The sequence below is a fragment of the Megalobrama amblycephala genome, linkage group LG18, assembly GCF_018812025.1.
Source record: "Megalobrama amblycephala isolate DHTTF-2021 linkage group LG18, ASM1881202v1, whole genome shotgun sequence".
Taxonomy (NCBI): Eukaryota; Metazoa; Chordata; class Actinopteri; order Cypriniformes; family Xenocyprididae; genus Megalobrama; species Megalobrama amblycephala.
In genome coordinates, this window is record NC_063061.1 from 3,123,129 (window position 1) to 3,136,798 (window position 13,670).

Consider the following 13,670-nt stretch of genomic DNA (forward strand, 5'->3'; position numbering starts at 1 on the left):
GATTTATAACAAACAATTTGAAAATTAATCCGATTTAAATGATAATTACAAAATATTATTTCCATGAGAGTGCTAATTTTGATTTCCAGTCATATTTAAAGACCAAGAAGTTGTTGTTGTTGTCATGGCGAAACCTCTAAAAAATTGGGTATCTCTGCAAAGCCCTGAATGTGCTCTTTATAGGACATCCAGACTTAAAACTATGTATGATGTCAGAGAAAATCACTAAAATATAATGTCCACTACAGAGGACAGAAGTCTATTGCTGGGTCCCAGGAGGATGTGGTAAAAATTGTAGGCCCGGTTTCACAGACAGGGCTTCGACTAAATCAGGATTAGGCCTTAGTTCAATTAAGGCATCTTAGTAGCTTTTATGAAAGTGACCTATAAAAAACATTACTAGTGTGAATCTTGAGACAAAACAATGGCTCAATGGCATATTTATCATTATTCAGTTCAGTTGTTTTGTTTTGTTTTGTTTTGTTTTTATTCTCATTTAACAGTGTCAGTAGGCTACAGTCAGCTTGATGGTATTTTCTGAAATATTAATAATATTTTGCCGTGTTTTATGCTCGTTTTGTCCTGGGATGGCGCTACAGATCACACTCGTCTGACTGACATCACAGGAAGCTCACAGGCGAATCTGATCTGATGAGGGCTGTGGCTTTGCCATTAACTAGTTATACAGTTTCATTTAGACAGTTTGCTGCTTGAATTGTGTCTATACGGGGATTTGTGGTATCTTCTCAAGCTCGCTGAGGATGGCTGAGCCAAGCGGGAGATATCAGCAGGTGAGTGAGCTCCTCTGTGCCTCGACGCAGTTGTTTTTAAAGCAGACCCGCGGCAGGCGCGTCCAAGGCGGGGAGTGTTTTCGTGAAACACCGAGGCTCTGACAGGATGCAGGCCGCAGTATTTTGAAATCAATAACACGACCATTTAAATGATTGCGACATGACAACACTTGGATCGTGTTGAAACAGTTCGTTATTTTAAAATAGTTTGCAATGCTAATATGCTATAGTTTCTTGCTTACGTCAAAGTTTTCATTCATGCAATATAAGCCACGTATCTCATTTACCATGCAAGAAAATAAAATGAGTTACTGCAGATTGGCTGGAATTTATGTAGAAGGAACCAGCCTTGACAAGTTGACAAAATATCTGGTTAGATGATCACTAGTAGAGACCAATGTAATATAATATCCCACAACAGCAGACATGTTTTTTTATCTTCTTGTATTAAGAAACAACCTACTCAATGAGATGTTTTATCGTGGTTAATACACTGGGCCTTATGGTGCAGTGTTTGGTGTCAGGTACCGTGGTAATTTGATACTACTATTATAGAATTATTATCATATTCGTATACCTTTTTCAAAAACTATGTGTATCATGCTATAACCATGATTCTGGACATGTAACATGTCTCAAAAACCATGGTTTTCCCATAAGACATGACCGCAAAACTCTGTATTTCCATTTTAAACCATGTAAAGCAAAGCCTTTAGAATAACAGTCAATTTAAATTATAATAAACTGAAATGGGGCAGTTTATTGAACCTTTATACAAAAAAATAAGCATTTAACATCTGAACATCTAAAAAAAATTGCATGTAAATCAGTAACAGTAGAGCAGACTATTTGCCTAAAATGCATATACACATCAGTTGTCACTCTATATCTTCCAAACAATGTATTATTAATATATTTAAATGATCAGTTTTATTATTTAGGGCTTGAAAATAACTTTTTTTTTACTTGGTAGCACTGGTGCTCCCAGCTTCAAAAAGTTAGGAGCACCAGCAAAAATTTAGGAGCACCACCACTAAAAAGTAGCAACAGATTTTTGTGTTGTAAATATAATTTACTGAAGCAATATTATCGTCAGTGTTCACTCAGCTTTTAGCTCGATAATAATTTTCCTATTGTCACTGAGAAGCTGCTTTGAAACCGTATGTATTGTGAAAAGCGCTATATAAATGACTTGACTTTTTCCCCTAATCTTATTAAATGCTTCATCTTTCAATTTAAATTCTTAAATTTGATCAATAAATGCAATTAAAATATTAAGATACTGTAGGGCTGTTACCAGTCAAATTAAATAATTTACACTGAAAAATTACAACTGCATTAAATAATGTTATGAGATTGTTTTATTTATTTATATATATATTTTTGAATATACAAATAAGAAATGTTGGAAAGAATGATTACTTTTAAACATGAATCTAAACCGCCAGTAGGTGGCGGCAGGTGAACGTCTTAATGAGTGAGTCATTGAGTCATTCATTCAAACGATTAATTCAAATGGATGATTCAATCAATAATGACGCAGTTGTTTATGAATGGGTCATTGATTCTTTGACTCAACCGATTCGTTCAAAATGCTGAATCATTTAGTAATGAAAGAAAACACGATTGTGTTGTCATGAAATGCGCGATGGTTCTGCTGTGATCTTTGTTTGGAACTATTTTCGCTGCTGCAATAGAACAAAAACAGTCACTATTGCATCTAAAATGTAAGTGATTTAATTTTAACTAGCCTACTTTTTAAAATTATGCTAGAAGGTCTTTTACTTGCTAAAAAGGTTCAACTACCAATCGAAGAACAGAATGCAGTGTTGTGGATTTGGTTCAGCAGGCTTTACAGTAAAAATTTTAATTATGTTGATAATTTAGAGGCCTTCGAAATTCATGTATCAAATTTGAAACGGTAGGCTTTATAAAGTTAATCTGCATCTACAAAATGGTAAAATTTTATTTCGACGTCTTTTATTATGGGAATCACTGTTTATTTTATTATTTAGTGAATTAAAAAAATAATAATAAATGTTTGCATTGTCCAGATTCCTTGAATATTGTTTTATGTAATGAATGTTTCTGGTCATAATTTATGAAAGGCGGTTTGTTAGCCCAGTTTTTACCTCATTATGAATGTTGAAGGTGAACCCTCTCTTGGAACAAATGCGTGTGTTTGCTACTATATGGGCATTTGATGAGTTTATGGAAATTCATGTGAGTTTCAGCTAAGGATTACATTTGTCATGGTCTTGCACAGTTTCAGGGAATATTTATGATTGAAATTTAAATTCTCTCATATTCTCTCATATTTTCACCTGCATTTAGTGTTTACAGTGCAACCATGTCGCGATCAAACTTTAGGATTTCATGCAGCCAATGAACTGTCTCTTGTGTCCCCAGCTGCCCAATGAGGAGGATCCAGAGGAGGGACCTCAGTTGGCCAGTGATGCTCCGCCCCCTTACAGCAGTATTGCAGCGGACAGTGCAGGTATGCAACTTTTATATGGCTAAATCTGTTTGTCTCAAATTCAGTTTTATTTTTTCCCCAAATGACATGTTTTCTGTTTTAATTTTTCTGGATTTCATATTAATGGTTTAGTTAAAACTTAATCTCACATAGACTAGACCAGTGGTTCCCAAACCTGTCCTGGAGGACCCCCAGCCCTGCACATTTTGTATGTCTCCCTTATCTCTCACACCTGATTCAACTCATGTGCTCATTAGTAGAGAAAGCAAAACCTGAAATGGGTGTGTCAGAAATAGGGAGACATACAAAATGTGCAGGGCTGGGGGTCCTCCAGGACAGGTTTGGGAACCACTGGACTAGACTAGACAACGGCAGAAGGTTTGCACTCCATTGCAGCTTTCACTGACATGTCAAGCAACCAATCACAGTTTGTTTTGTACGTGTTTAAGGGCGTAAAAATGTAAAGATGATGTTCCTGCAATAACAGATTGGCATGTAAAACTTTTCAATATGTTTTGAAGAGTCTATGCCATGAACTTCACATACTTCAGAAAATCCAGCATTTAGTCGATCCTGATAAGCTTCCTGATCCTGACTTACAGCTGTGATCCTGACTGTCACAGTTGTAAACACTCTCATGAGGGGGTTTGGCATCAAGGCGGCTTTGTTTCCAGGCGGGCCGTTAAAGAACGCGACACACACGTCTCCCGGAAATCCTTTATAATTCAACCAATAGAAGATAACTTGAAATGTGTTTCCCATTTTGTGTGAATCAGACATTGCGTCAGATGTTCAGCCAACGGTCCGTGGGCATGAGACCCTGTTTTCACCTGGTATTAAGATGCATTTTGGTCGATCGGATCACAAGTGGACGACGCTAAATGCAGGTGTAAACGTGGTCTAAAACTTTTTGAGCTTGTCCACTTTCGACCACTTCCAGAGGTAGTCGAAAACGCATTCGACCGGATTGCTTTCATTGTGCTCATGTGGTTGAATGTGTTCAAACAGCCACAAAAGACTTTCCGTCTACTCTTCGCCTACTGACCTAACGCGTAAACATTATGGGAAGCACGCCAGCCAGACGGGATTTAAACTTTGTCGGCTGAAGACTCAAGTTTGGTTTGAAGACTAAAAATGTACCAAGCACAATGTTCTCTCACCATTCCTGATTTGTAACACACACTCACAGCGTTCGGCTGGTCTTACGGCTGTCAGAGCAGGAATGAAAGCTGTTGCTCTCCATATGTTTTCTGTCATCTCCAGTCACATTCATATGTATATTGTGCAAGCTTATTTCGTCCATTAGATCAAAAGATCTGAAAAACCCATACATTTACCCACCCATAGACTCTCCCCTCGAAGAAATCAGGACAGAAGTGGTTAGCAGTCTTTTTGTAGTTTTTGTACTATTCACAGACACTAGTCCATATCATGATTTAAAGCAGCAGTCCGCAATTTTTGGCCCTCTAGCGGTTAATAAACAGAACTGCACACGTGTTGCGGAAGAATGTTGTAGCCGGAGCTACTTTTCTCCGTGTATGTCTGGCAAGTCACGCAGTTACTGTGATACTCTTCGGCGGGTCCTACCAGTCCTGTCTGAAATAATCCGAATATAAACACTTATTATAAGTGTACCATAAAGATTCAGGGTAAGACAAAAACACGGTTTAGAAAATGGATTCATGTTGTACATTCTCATTATATCATTTTTGTACATTTTGAACACAAAAAAGTTGCGGACTGCAGCTTTAAGTGTATAACCCTTTTCATACAAAAAAAATCCACATTGTGGAAATCATAGTGCCCTAATTAAAGGAGACGTGCATTCTATGTTAGCATAGTTTTTCATCACATTATGCAACAGCAAGTAATCACTAATTCATATTTTTTCCCTCTTCTCAGCATATTTTGATTACAAAGATGATGCAGCATTTCCCAAGCCCCCATCTTACAATGTAGCCACATCACTTCCGTCGTATGATGAGGCTGAGAGAACCAAAGCAGAGGTTACCGTCCCACTGGTGTCAGGTCGAGTAAGTACCACACATCTCACCCACAAATCCAACCAGCTCTGGGACAAAAGTCCTTAACAGCATCACCACAGGAAATACTGTTTTAATGTTTCCCCTGTTCACTGCTCTGTTTCTCTGCCACACACTGCTTGCGTACAGCACAGGGAACGCCTGGACACATTCGATGATGTAACTCGCTGTGCGCTGGAGGTACAGTAACAGAGTGTGTGAGACTGTAAAGTGTGATGGTACAGGTGACGTCCATCGAAGACCCCAGAGCCCTGTGTTTCTGACTCGAACCTCAAAGTGCTGCATGTCTTGACTAGGGAGAGGCTATCTATCTATTTATCTATATCTGTCTGTCTTTCTCTCAGAATATCTATCTATCTATCTATCTATCTATCTGTCTTTCTCTCAGAATATCTATCTATCTATTTATCCACCCACCCATCCATCATCCATCCATCATCTATCTGTCTTTCTCTCAGAATATCTATCTATCTATCTATCTATCTATCTATCTATCTATCTATCTATCTGTCTTTCTCTCAGAATATCTATCTATCTATCATCTGTCTGTCTTTCTCTCAGAATATCCATCCATCCATCCATCCATCATCTATCTGTCTTTCTCTCAGAATATCTATCTATCTATCTATCTATCTATCTATCTATCTATCATCTATCATCTGTCTGTCTTTCTCTCAGAATATCCATCCATCCATCCATCCATCCATCCATCCATCATCTATCTGTCTTTCTCTCAGAATATCTATCTATCTATCTATCTATCTATCTATCTATCTATCTATCTATCTATCTATCATCTGTCTGTCTTTCTCTCAGAATATCCATCCATCCATCCATCATCTATCTGTCTTTCTCTCAGAATATCTATCTATCTATCTATCTATCTATCTATCTATCTATCTGTCTTTCTCTCAGAATATCTATCTATCTATCTATCTATCTATCTATCTATCTATCTATCTATCATCTGTCTGTCTTTCTCTCAGAATATCCATCCATCCACCCATCATCTATCTGTCTTTCTCTCAGAATATCTATCTATCTATCTATCTATCTATCTATCTATCTATCTATCTATCTATCTATCTATCTATCTATCTATCTATCTATCTATCTATCTATCATCTGTCTGTCTTTCTCTCAGAATATCCATCCATCCATCCATCATCTATCTGTCTTTCTCTCAGAATATCTATCTATCTATCTATCTATCTATCTATCTATCTGTCTTTCTCTCAGAATATCTATCTATCTATCTATCTATCTATCTATCTATCTATCTATCATCTGTCTGTCTTTCTCTCAGAATATCCATCCATCCACCCATCATCTATCTGTCTTTCTCTCAGAATATCTATCTATCTATCTATCTATCTATCTATCTATCTATCTATCTATCTATCATCTGTCTTTCTTTCTCTCAGAATATCTATCTATCTATCTATCATCTGTCTGTCTTCCTCTCAGAATATCTATCTATCTATCTATCATCTGTCTTTCTCTGAGTATCTATCTATCTGTTTGTCGTTTTTTCCCGATATTCCAGACTGTTCTAATCGATATTGACGATGTCTCACACGTATCGCAATATAGGATAATATCGTCATATCGCCCATCCCTATCACAGATGGAAAATTTCCATGTCAAATAAGGCGGAGCCTCAGAGTTACACCTACCTATTACATAATCGCCACAGACCAGTGGTAGTTTGAAGGTGTTTATAAGCCGGACCAAACTTTTTCAGAAAGTTTTCTTTACCAAGCTGTTTCGAACGCGCAACGTTCTTCACTTTGGCCTGATTTTGTTCTAAATGACGTCACACCAGATCGTTCTTTGATTTCACTTGAAGTATATCAGGGTCTTAAAGCTACATTTCTACCAAGTTCACTCTTAAAATGTTGCTTTAGTGTCACTTACATTTATGTGTGTCTGTTTTTTTGATTCTGTGAATTTTATGCACAGTGCATCCAGTCCCATTTCTTTTCTGTCATTATGAAGTTCTGTTTTCTCATTTAAACGATCACATGGTTTTTCCCAGTGTGTTATTTTAGTCTTGTTTCCTGCTCTGTTATACATTCAGAGTTGATACACATCTCTGTCTCTGTGTTTTCCTGCAGGATGATGACTTTGTGGCCAGAGATGACTTTGAGGATGCTGACCAGCTGCGGATAGGCAACGACGGCATTTTCATGTTGACATTTTTTAGTAAGTGTTTTCAGCGATGATGGAGGATTCCGAAAAAGTTTTGGCACTTTCTCTTTGTTCTGTTATCTCCTTCCGATCAAGCGGGACTTTCCAAACATAAGTTAAGGCATGACTGTTGTCAACCAAATAAAGAAACAAAAAGGAAATGATGGTGATGAGGGTTATGCATTTTCATTTTAGTTTTTGGGAATGAGATGATGGTACAGGAAAGACTGGTATAGATTTAAGATTTTTTTTTTTTCCTCAGTGGCATTCCTCTTCAACTGGATTGGCTTCTTTCTATCATTCTGCCTTACAACCTCAGCAGCCGGGCGTTATGGCGCCATATCTGGGTTTGGACTGTCACTCATCAAATGGATCCTCATCGTACGGGTATGCTACCACCTAGACAACTGCAGCTAATTGTACACATTTTGTTTTATTTATTATAGTTTATATTGGTTAACCATTTTGGCTTGGCTGGGAAGCACATTACACCGCATTAGTAATCACCACAACAGCTCAAATCTGATTAAATGAGTTAAACAGGCTGTGATGTATTGTAATGTGTTTTCTTCACATCTTCATGACATTCCAAGTCCGAACATGATTGGTGTTTTATTCATGCTTTTCTTTCTCACTCTTCCTCTCTCTTTGCATTCTCAGTTTTCCACTTATTTCCCTGGTTACTTTGATGGACAGTACTGGTTATGGTGGGTGTTTCTGCTGCTTGGTAAGTATAAGGACACCAAACACAACTTCTACTTTTCCTCTGCTTTCCAGTCAAAAGACATGAATGATATCCGTTGATTTTCTTTGTGTGAAATGTTTTGGTTGTAAAGTAGGCTTAAAGGGTTAGTTCACCCAAAAATGAAATTTCTGTCACTAATTACTCACCCTCATGTCGTTCCACACTCGTAAGACCTTCGTTCATCTTCGGAACACTAAGATATTTTTGATGAAATCCGAGAGGTTTTTTTTTATCTCTTATAGAAAGTGATGAAATGACCACGTTCAAGGTCCAGAAAGGTATTACAAACATCCTTAAAATAGTCAATGTGACTACAGTGCTTCAACCTTAATGTTATGAAGTGACAAGTATACTTTTTGTGTGCAAAAACGAAACAAAAAATGACTTTATACAACAATTTGATCTGTTGTCATACGCATTTTACGTTGAAGACACATTGCAGAGCTTCCATGTTCTTTATTTTCCATGTTCTATATTCCGTGTTCTTATTTTTGTTTTGTTTTTGCGCAAAAAAAGTATTCTCGTCGCTTCATAACATTAAGGTTGAACCACTGTAGTCACATTAACTATTTAAACAATGTCTCTGCTACTTTTCTGAACCTTGAATGTGTTCCTTTCGTTGCTTTCTATGGGAGATAAAAAACTTCTCGGATTTCATCAGAAATATCTTAATTTGTGTTCTGAAGTTGAGTGAAAATCTTTCTGGTTTGGAACAATAATTAATGACAGAAATTTCATTTTTGAAGTAACCCTTTAAGTTGTATGTCAATAAATCTCAAAACTTAGTTTGGATTTTATCTAGTTTAATGATATTCAAAATTTTAAGCGAGACTTAAGCATCCAAAAAATGATACGTTGTTGAATGGAGCAAGAGGCACAAGTGCTGATATGAGTTTCCATGACCTACAGGCTTCCTGCTCTTCCTCAGAGGCTTTATCAACTACGCAAAGATCCGAAAAATGGCGGACTCCTTTTCTACTCTTCCACGGACCAGAGTTCTCTTCATTTAGGTAAATTGTGTAAATGTGTGTGTGCATGTGTTTTTGTTTTTTAACCAAAAAATACAAAATATATGTGTATATGCAATATTAAATTAAAAGCCCCTTTTTTACTACCCCCCCCAATATAATAATAATAATAATTATTATTAATGTATATAAGTTGCAAGATTCATAAGTTGAAAATAATGACTGGCCAGTCAAGTAAAGTAAATGTTTTAATCTACTCTAGTCACTTGCCGGAAATGAAACCACATGTATGGGCCTGTGTTGAACCACTGATCCAGCGGTGGAAATGTATTAAAAAAAAAAAACAAAAAAAAAAACTTCCATCTGTAATCTACTCATCTGAACGGAAGACAGCGGAATTCCAGAGCGCTGGAGGAAGAACTTTTATTTTCCACCCTCTGCTTTTGAAAATGCTGTTTGGGTGTCAGATAGCAGGATACTCTTTTTACGTTTCTAGATGTAAAGTAGTGGATGCTAACAGCTCTGTACCTGTTCTGAAATCATTCGTGGATTGATGTTGAGTGCTATTTGCTATTTTCAGTATATTTCAATGTATTTAAAAAAAGCCTTATGTATGAGATCTTGTTTGTAGTAAAAGCATGTGCTATGCTCCCTGTTAACCAGAAGGGGGAAGTCTTGCTTTTTTTAAATTTCAGTCTGTTTTTTTTTTTTTTTTCCCCTTCATTCAGTTACATTTGACAAGAAGGCAACCAGTCACTGCCGGTCACCATTCATGAAGAGCTTTTCTCTTTGTGAATGGCAGTGTGAAATGAATTGAATCCAAAACAGTCAATGCTTTTCTTTTCTTCTATTCTCTTCTACTGTTTCTCTTTCTCTGTGCCTCCCCACATGACATGAAATTAAAGTCACTGTTTTTAATTTGTCACTTTTGATGTGGTTTAGACATGTTTTATTGGCTATGTAGTTATTTGAAATAGCTTCTTAAGACCAAAGTTAAGATCCAGAAGGCACATGAATAGCATCTTGCATCAGCAAATGCAAATTATGTTTTTACACTGCACATTTGGCATCCACAAAAGGGCTCCTAGAGCACCATGTTTGAGTACTTGCAACTTTTCACAAAGAAATAAAAACTGATATTGTCTGCGTTGCAATTCAAGCAGTCAAACCTTTCTTCTTTTATACTACGAGGCTGATGGCGCTGCACATTTTTCCTTTGAATATACATTTAGCCGGATGCCTCTCCCCCACCTTGTGCAGTGGCCATGATAGGGGCCTGTTTGATCTCTCTCTGTCTAATCATGCATGATTTTGCTTTGGCTTGTCTGCTCTTGTCACCTTGGGTCTCGTCCATGACACAGGAAGTTACTCTTTTGTGCTGTGTTTTTCATGCAGCTTTGCGGTCACCCTTCGAATTCCAGTGGATGTGCACATGTATTTGCCTGTAAATAAGATACTGCTATTAAATGTCTCTCGTGTTCAACGTTTAGTGGTAATGTTTTTGCTGCATCTTTCTCATGGGGTTGAAGTATATCCACGTATGAAAAACTTTTTACAGTCAGCTTTGATAAACATGAATTAAACGCAAAACTAAGTTTTTGTACAACCCCCCAAAAACATGGCATTTGTGAGTCAGTAATTATTTATAAAAATAAAGGTAATGGTTTATTTTAGAGTCTTTTATCTAGTTGCTTATTTGCATGCATAGAATATTGGCTGTTTATTAGCACTTATTAAACACATATCAATACCTTATTATACAGTCTTAATCCTACTAAACAACTGCCTTACTAATTATTAATAAACAGTAAATTAGGAGTTTATTGATGGAAAATTTGTAGTTAATAGTGAATGTGTTCCCTAAGCTAAAGTTTTACTTTACCTAAATAAATAAATTATTAAATTCAATTAATAGGTCTACACAATACTTATTGGTAAATATTATTAGTAGTATTTAATTTATCACTTTTTTGCTTGACTTTTTAGACTCAAAAACTTGTTAAAAGTGGTATAAAATATCTTCAAAACTATATATATATATATATATATATATATATATATATGAAAAATGGTAACACTTTATCTGAGGGTTTTTTAACTACTTGCTTATTAACATGCATATTACTAGAATATTGGCTGTTTATTAGTACTTAAGCACATATTAATGCCTTATTCTGCATGACCTTATTCTACATTCTTAATCCTACCCAATACCTAAACTTAACAACCTTACTAACTATAAATAAGCAGTAAATTAGGAGTTTATTGAGGGAAAAGTCGTAGTCAATAGTGAATATATGTTCCCTATACTAAAGTGTTACAAAAAAAAAAAAAATCTAAACATCTGGCACCTGCATTTTGAACTAGATTTATCATGTAGTTTTTCTTGCACAATCTTATTTGTCATTGACTATTTTCTAACAGCAAAAGCCTCTGCAAACTTTTGAAAGAATGATCTGTTACTGAAGGTTTGTTTTCATCTGTTAGCCTGAGTTGCTGAACCAATAAAACTAGTCCGACCTGATTTCCTCGGTCGGATGTAGAGGAAAAATATTCATGTCAACAAGGGCAAATTTCTGTTGTGGTTGCAGCTGGAGACTATTGACGGGCAATATATCATGTCAGCGAAATGTAAGTAATGAATCATGTGGAATGTAGAATATAAACAGCTGGTTTTGAATACAATGATATTTTTTTTGTGGTGATATTTCCCGATGTCCATCTGATAGTTCGTGAACGCAGTGTTGTTGAGTATGCAAGTGGGTTTGAAGAGCAGGCACAGGCTGTCTCCTGTTATTGCCTGTTTGTGCCGTCCATTTGAGGTGTGAAGCCAACAGCTCTCATTCCTCCTTCTGGTGTGACTTCCTGGGGGAAGCGCTCAGCATTTAATAACCTAACACTCTCCTACCACTGACAATCATCTCCGCAAACACAAACACGCTCATGCTCTGGGGTCCTAAATATATCCCAGGATAGCTTTCCAAGAAGGTGACCAGAGTCCCATTTGAATTTGGAGGGAGGTGTTTGGAGGGACTGTGACAAATGAGTGTGTGTTTGCAAAAAAATAACAAAATTGTCATGGCAATACCTTTTTGTCTGAATGTGCTCTCTTAAATATAAAGGTTCCAAAAGGGGGGAGTATGCAGCGATGCCATAAAAGAACAATTTTGGGTTCCCCAAAAGAACCTTTCAGTGAACCATACTTTTTTTTTTCTTAGCATGAACAACATTTTGAAGTGCCCCTTTATCCCACTCCTAATTTAATTTTGGAGGTCTCCTACAATATGTTTACATGCATCCAAGGTCAAAAAACACTTTAATTTTCTCATAATATACATTGCTGCATCACCTGCTTTCTCACACAGTTCGATAAAGGATTCTGTCTCTCTAAACCCTTCCACACTGAGAGCCTGCTCTGATTGGTCAGATGGCCCAGTCTGTTGTGATTGGTCTTCTGTTTACAGAGCATGTTGAAAACGCCATTACATTATCAAAATTTCAGCCAGTGTTGCCAAGTCTGTGGTTTTTCCCATGGAATTGGGCTACATTTCCGTTATTGCCGCGGGTAAAAATGTTTTCCGCAGGTTGATTTCGGCACTCCCAACACCCCCCAGACGTACAAATTCAGTGGAGAATTCGGCCGCCAGATGGAGAAAATCGCATTGAGCTACTTTTGACTGGCCATTGGGCTACTTTTGTTGCACAGACATCCCTGATTCCAGCTCTGAAGACTTCCTCAGCACTTGTATACAACAGTAATACAAACAGTAATGATGGCGCTAGTTTACAGTATCAATTTGAGCGCAAGTCTGATAATGAAACGTAAGAAATATCTAATCACCAGTGCAGAAAACATGTCGACAACACAAACCAAACTCTTCCAGTCTCAGCAACAACCACAGTGTTTGAGGGCGGGTCAAAGTAGACGTTGGTCGTGGGCAGCTAATAAAGACCATACACTGTTACAAACCTACTTAGGTTTGAGCAGGAAGTGAGACTGGAATTACTGACGACTCGTTTCAGGCAGTTCAGAATCACTTCTTTCTTTTGGGAGACAAAAACTCCATTTATTGTGCACTTTGATCTTTGAAACTTTGCTGCTATATTACACACTACATGAAAGGTCAAGCATAATAGGAAAAGCATAATAGGGGCACTTTTAATAATCTAAATAACCCTTTTCCACTATATATATATATATATATATATATATATATAGTATATATAGTACCATGTTATTTTTGGCATGTGCATCATATTTTAACACCCATTCTTTGCATACTGTAGTAAATACCATGATGCATTAATATGGTAATTATTTAGTATCATGAAATAAATTATACTATTACCATCACATGTACTGTGGTAATACCATGATTTTTAGAACATCTATCATGGTAATATCATGATTTTTTTTAACATGTACCATGGCAGTACTTTTTTTGTACATGTATTGTA

General features: G+C 36.7%; 1 protein-coding gene across 2 annotated transcripts; it reads left to right on the top strand.

Annotated features, from left to right (window-relative positions):
* Positions 1 to 591: 591 nt before the first annotated feature.
* On the top strand, positions 592 to 10,695 carry ndfip1l (Nedd4 family interacting protein 1, like). Of its 2 annotated transcripts, XM_048166225.1 has the most exons (9): positions 592 to 791; positions 3,201 to 3,288; positions 5,170 to 5,300; positions 5,439 to 5,489; positions 7,427 to 7,514; positions 7,762 to 7,886; positions 8,160 to 8,226; positions 9,154 to 9,254; positions 9,475 to 10,695. In XM_048166225.1, exons 1-8 carry the CDS (start codon positions 762 to 764, stop codon positions 9,252 to 9,254), a joined length of 681 nt encoding a protein of 226 aa, XP_048022182.1. In that variant the 5' UTR covers positions 592 to 761; the 3' UTR covers positions 9,475 to 10,695. The 2 variants fall into 2 exon arrangements, with proteins under 2 accessions (XP_048022182.1, XP_048022183.1); XM_048166226.1 differs by lacking the exon at positions 5,439 to 5,489 and having other exon boundaries at positions 597 to 791.
* The last annotated feature ends 2,975 nt before the right edge of the window (positions 10,696 to 13,670 follow it).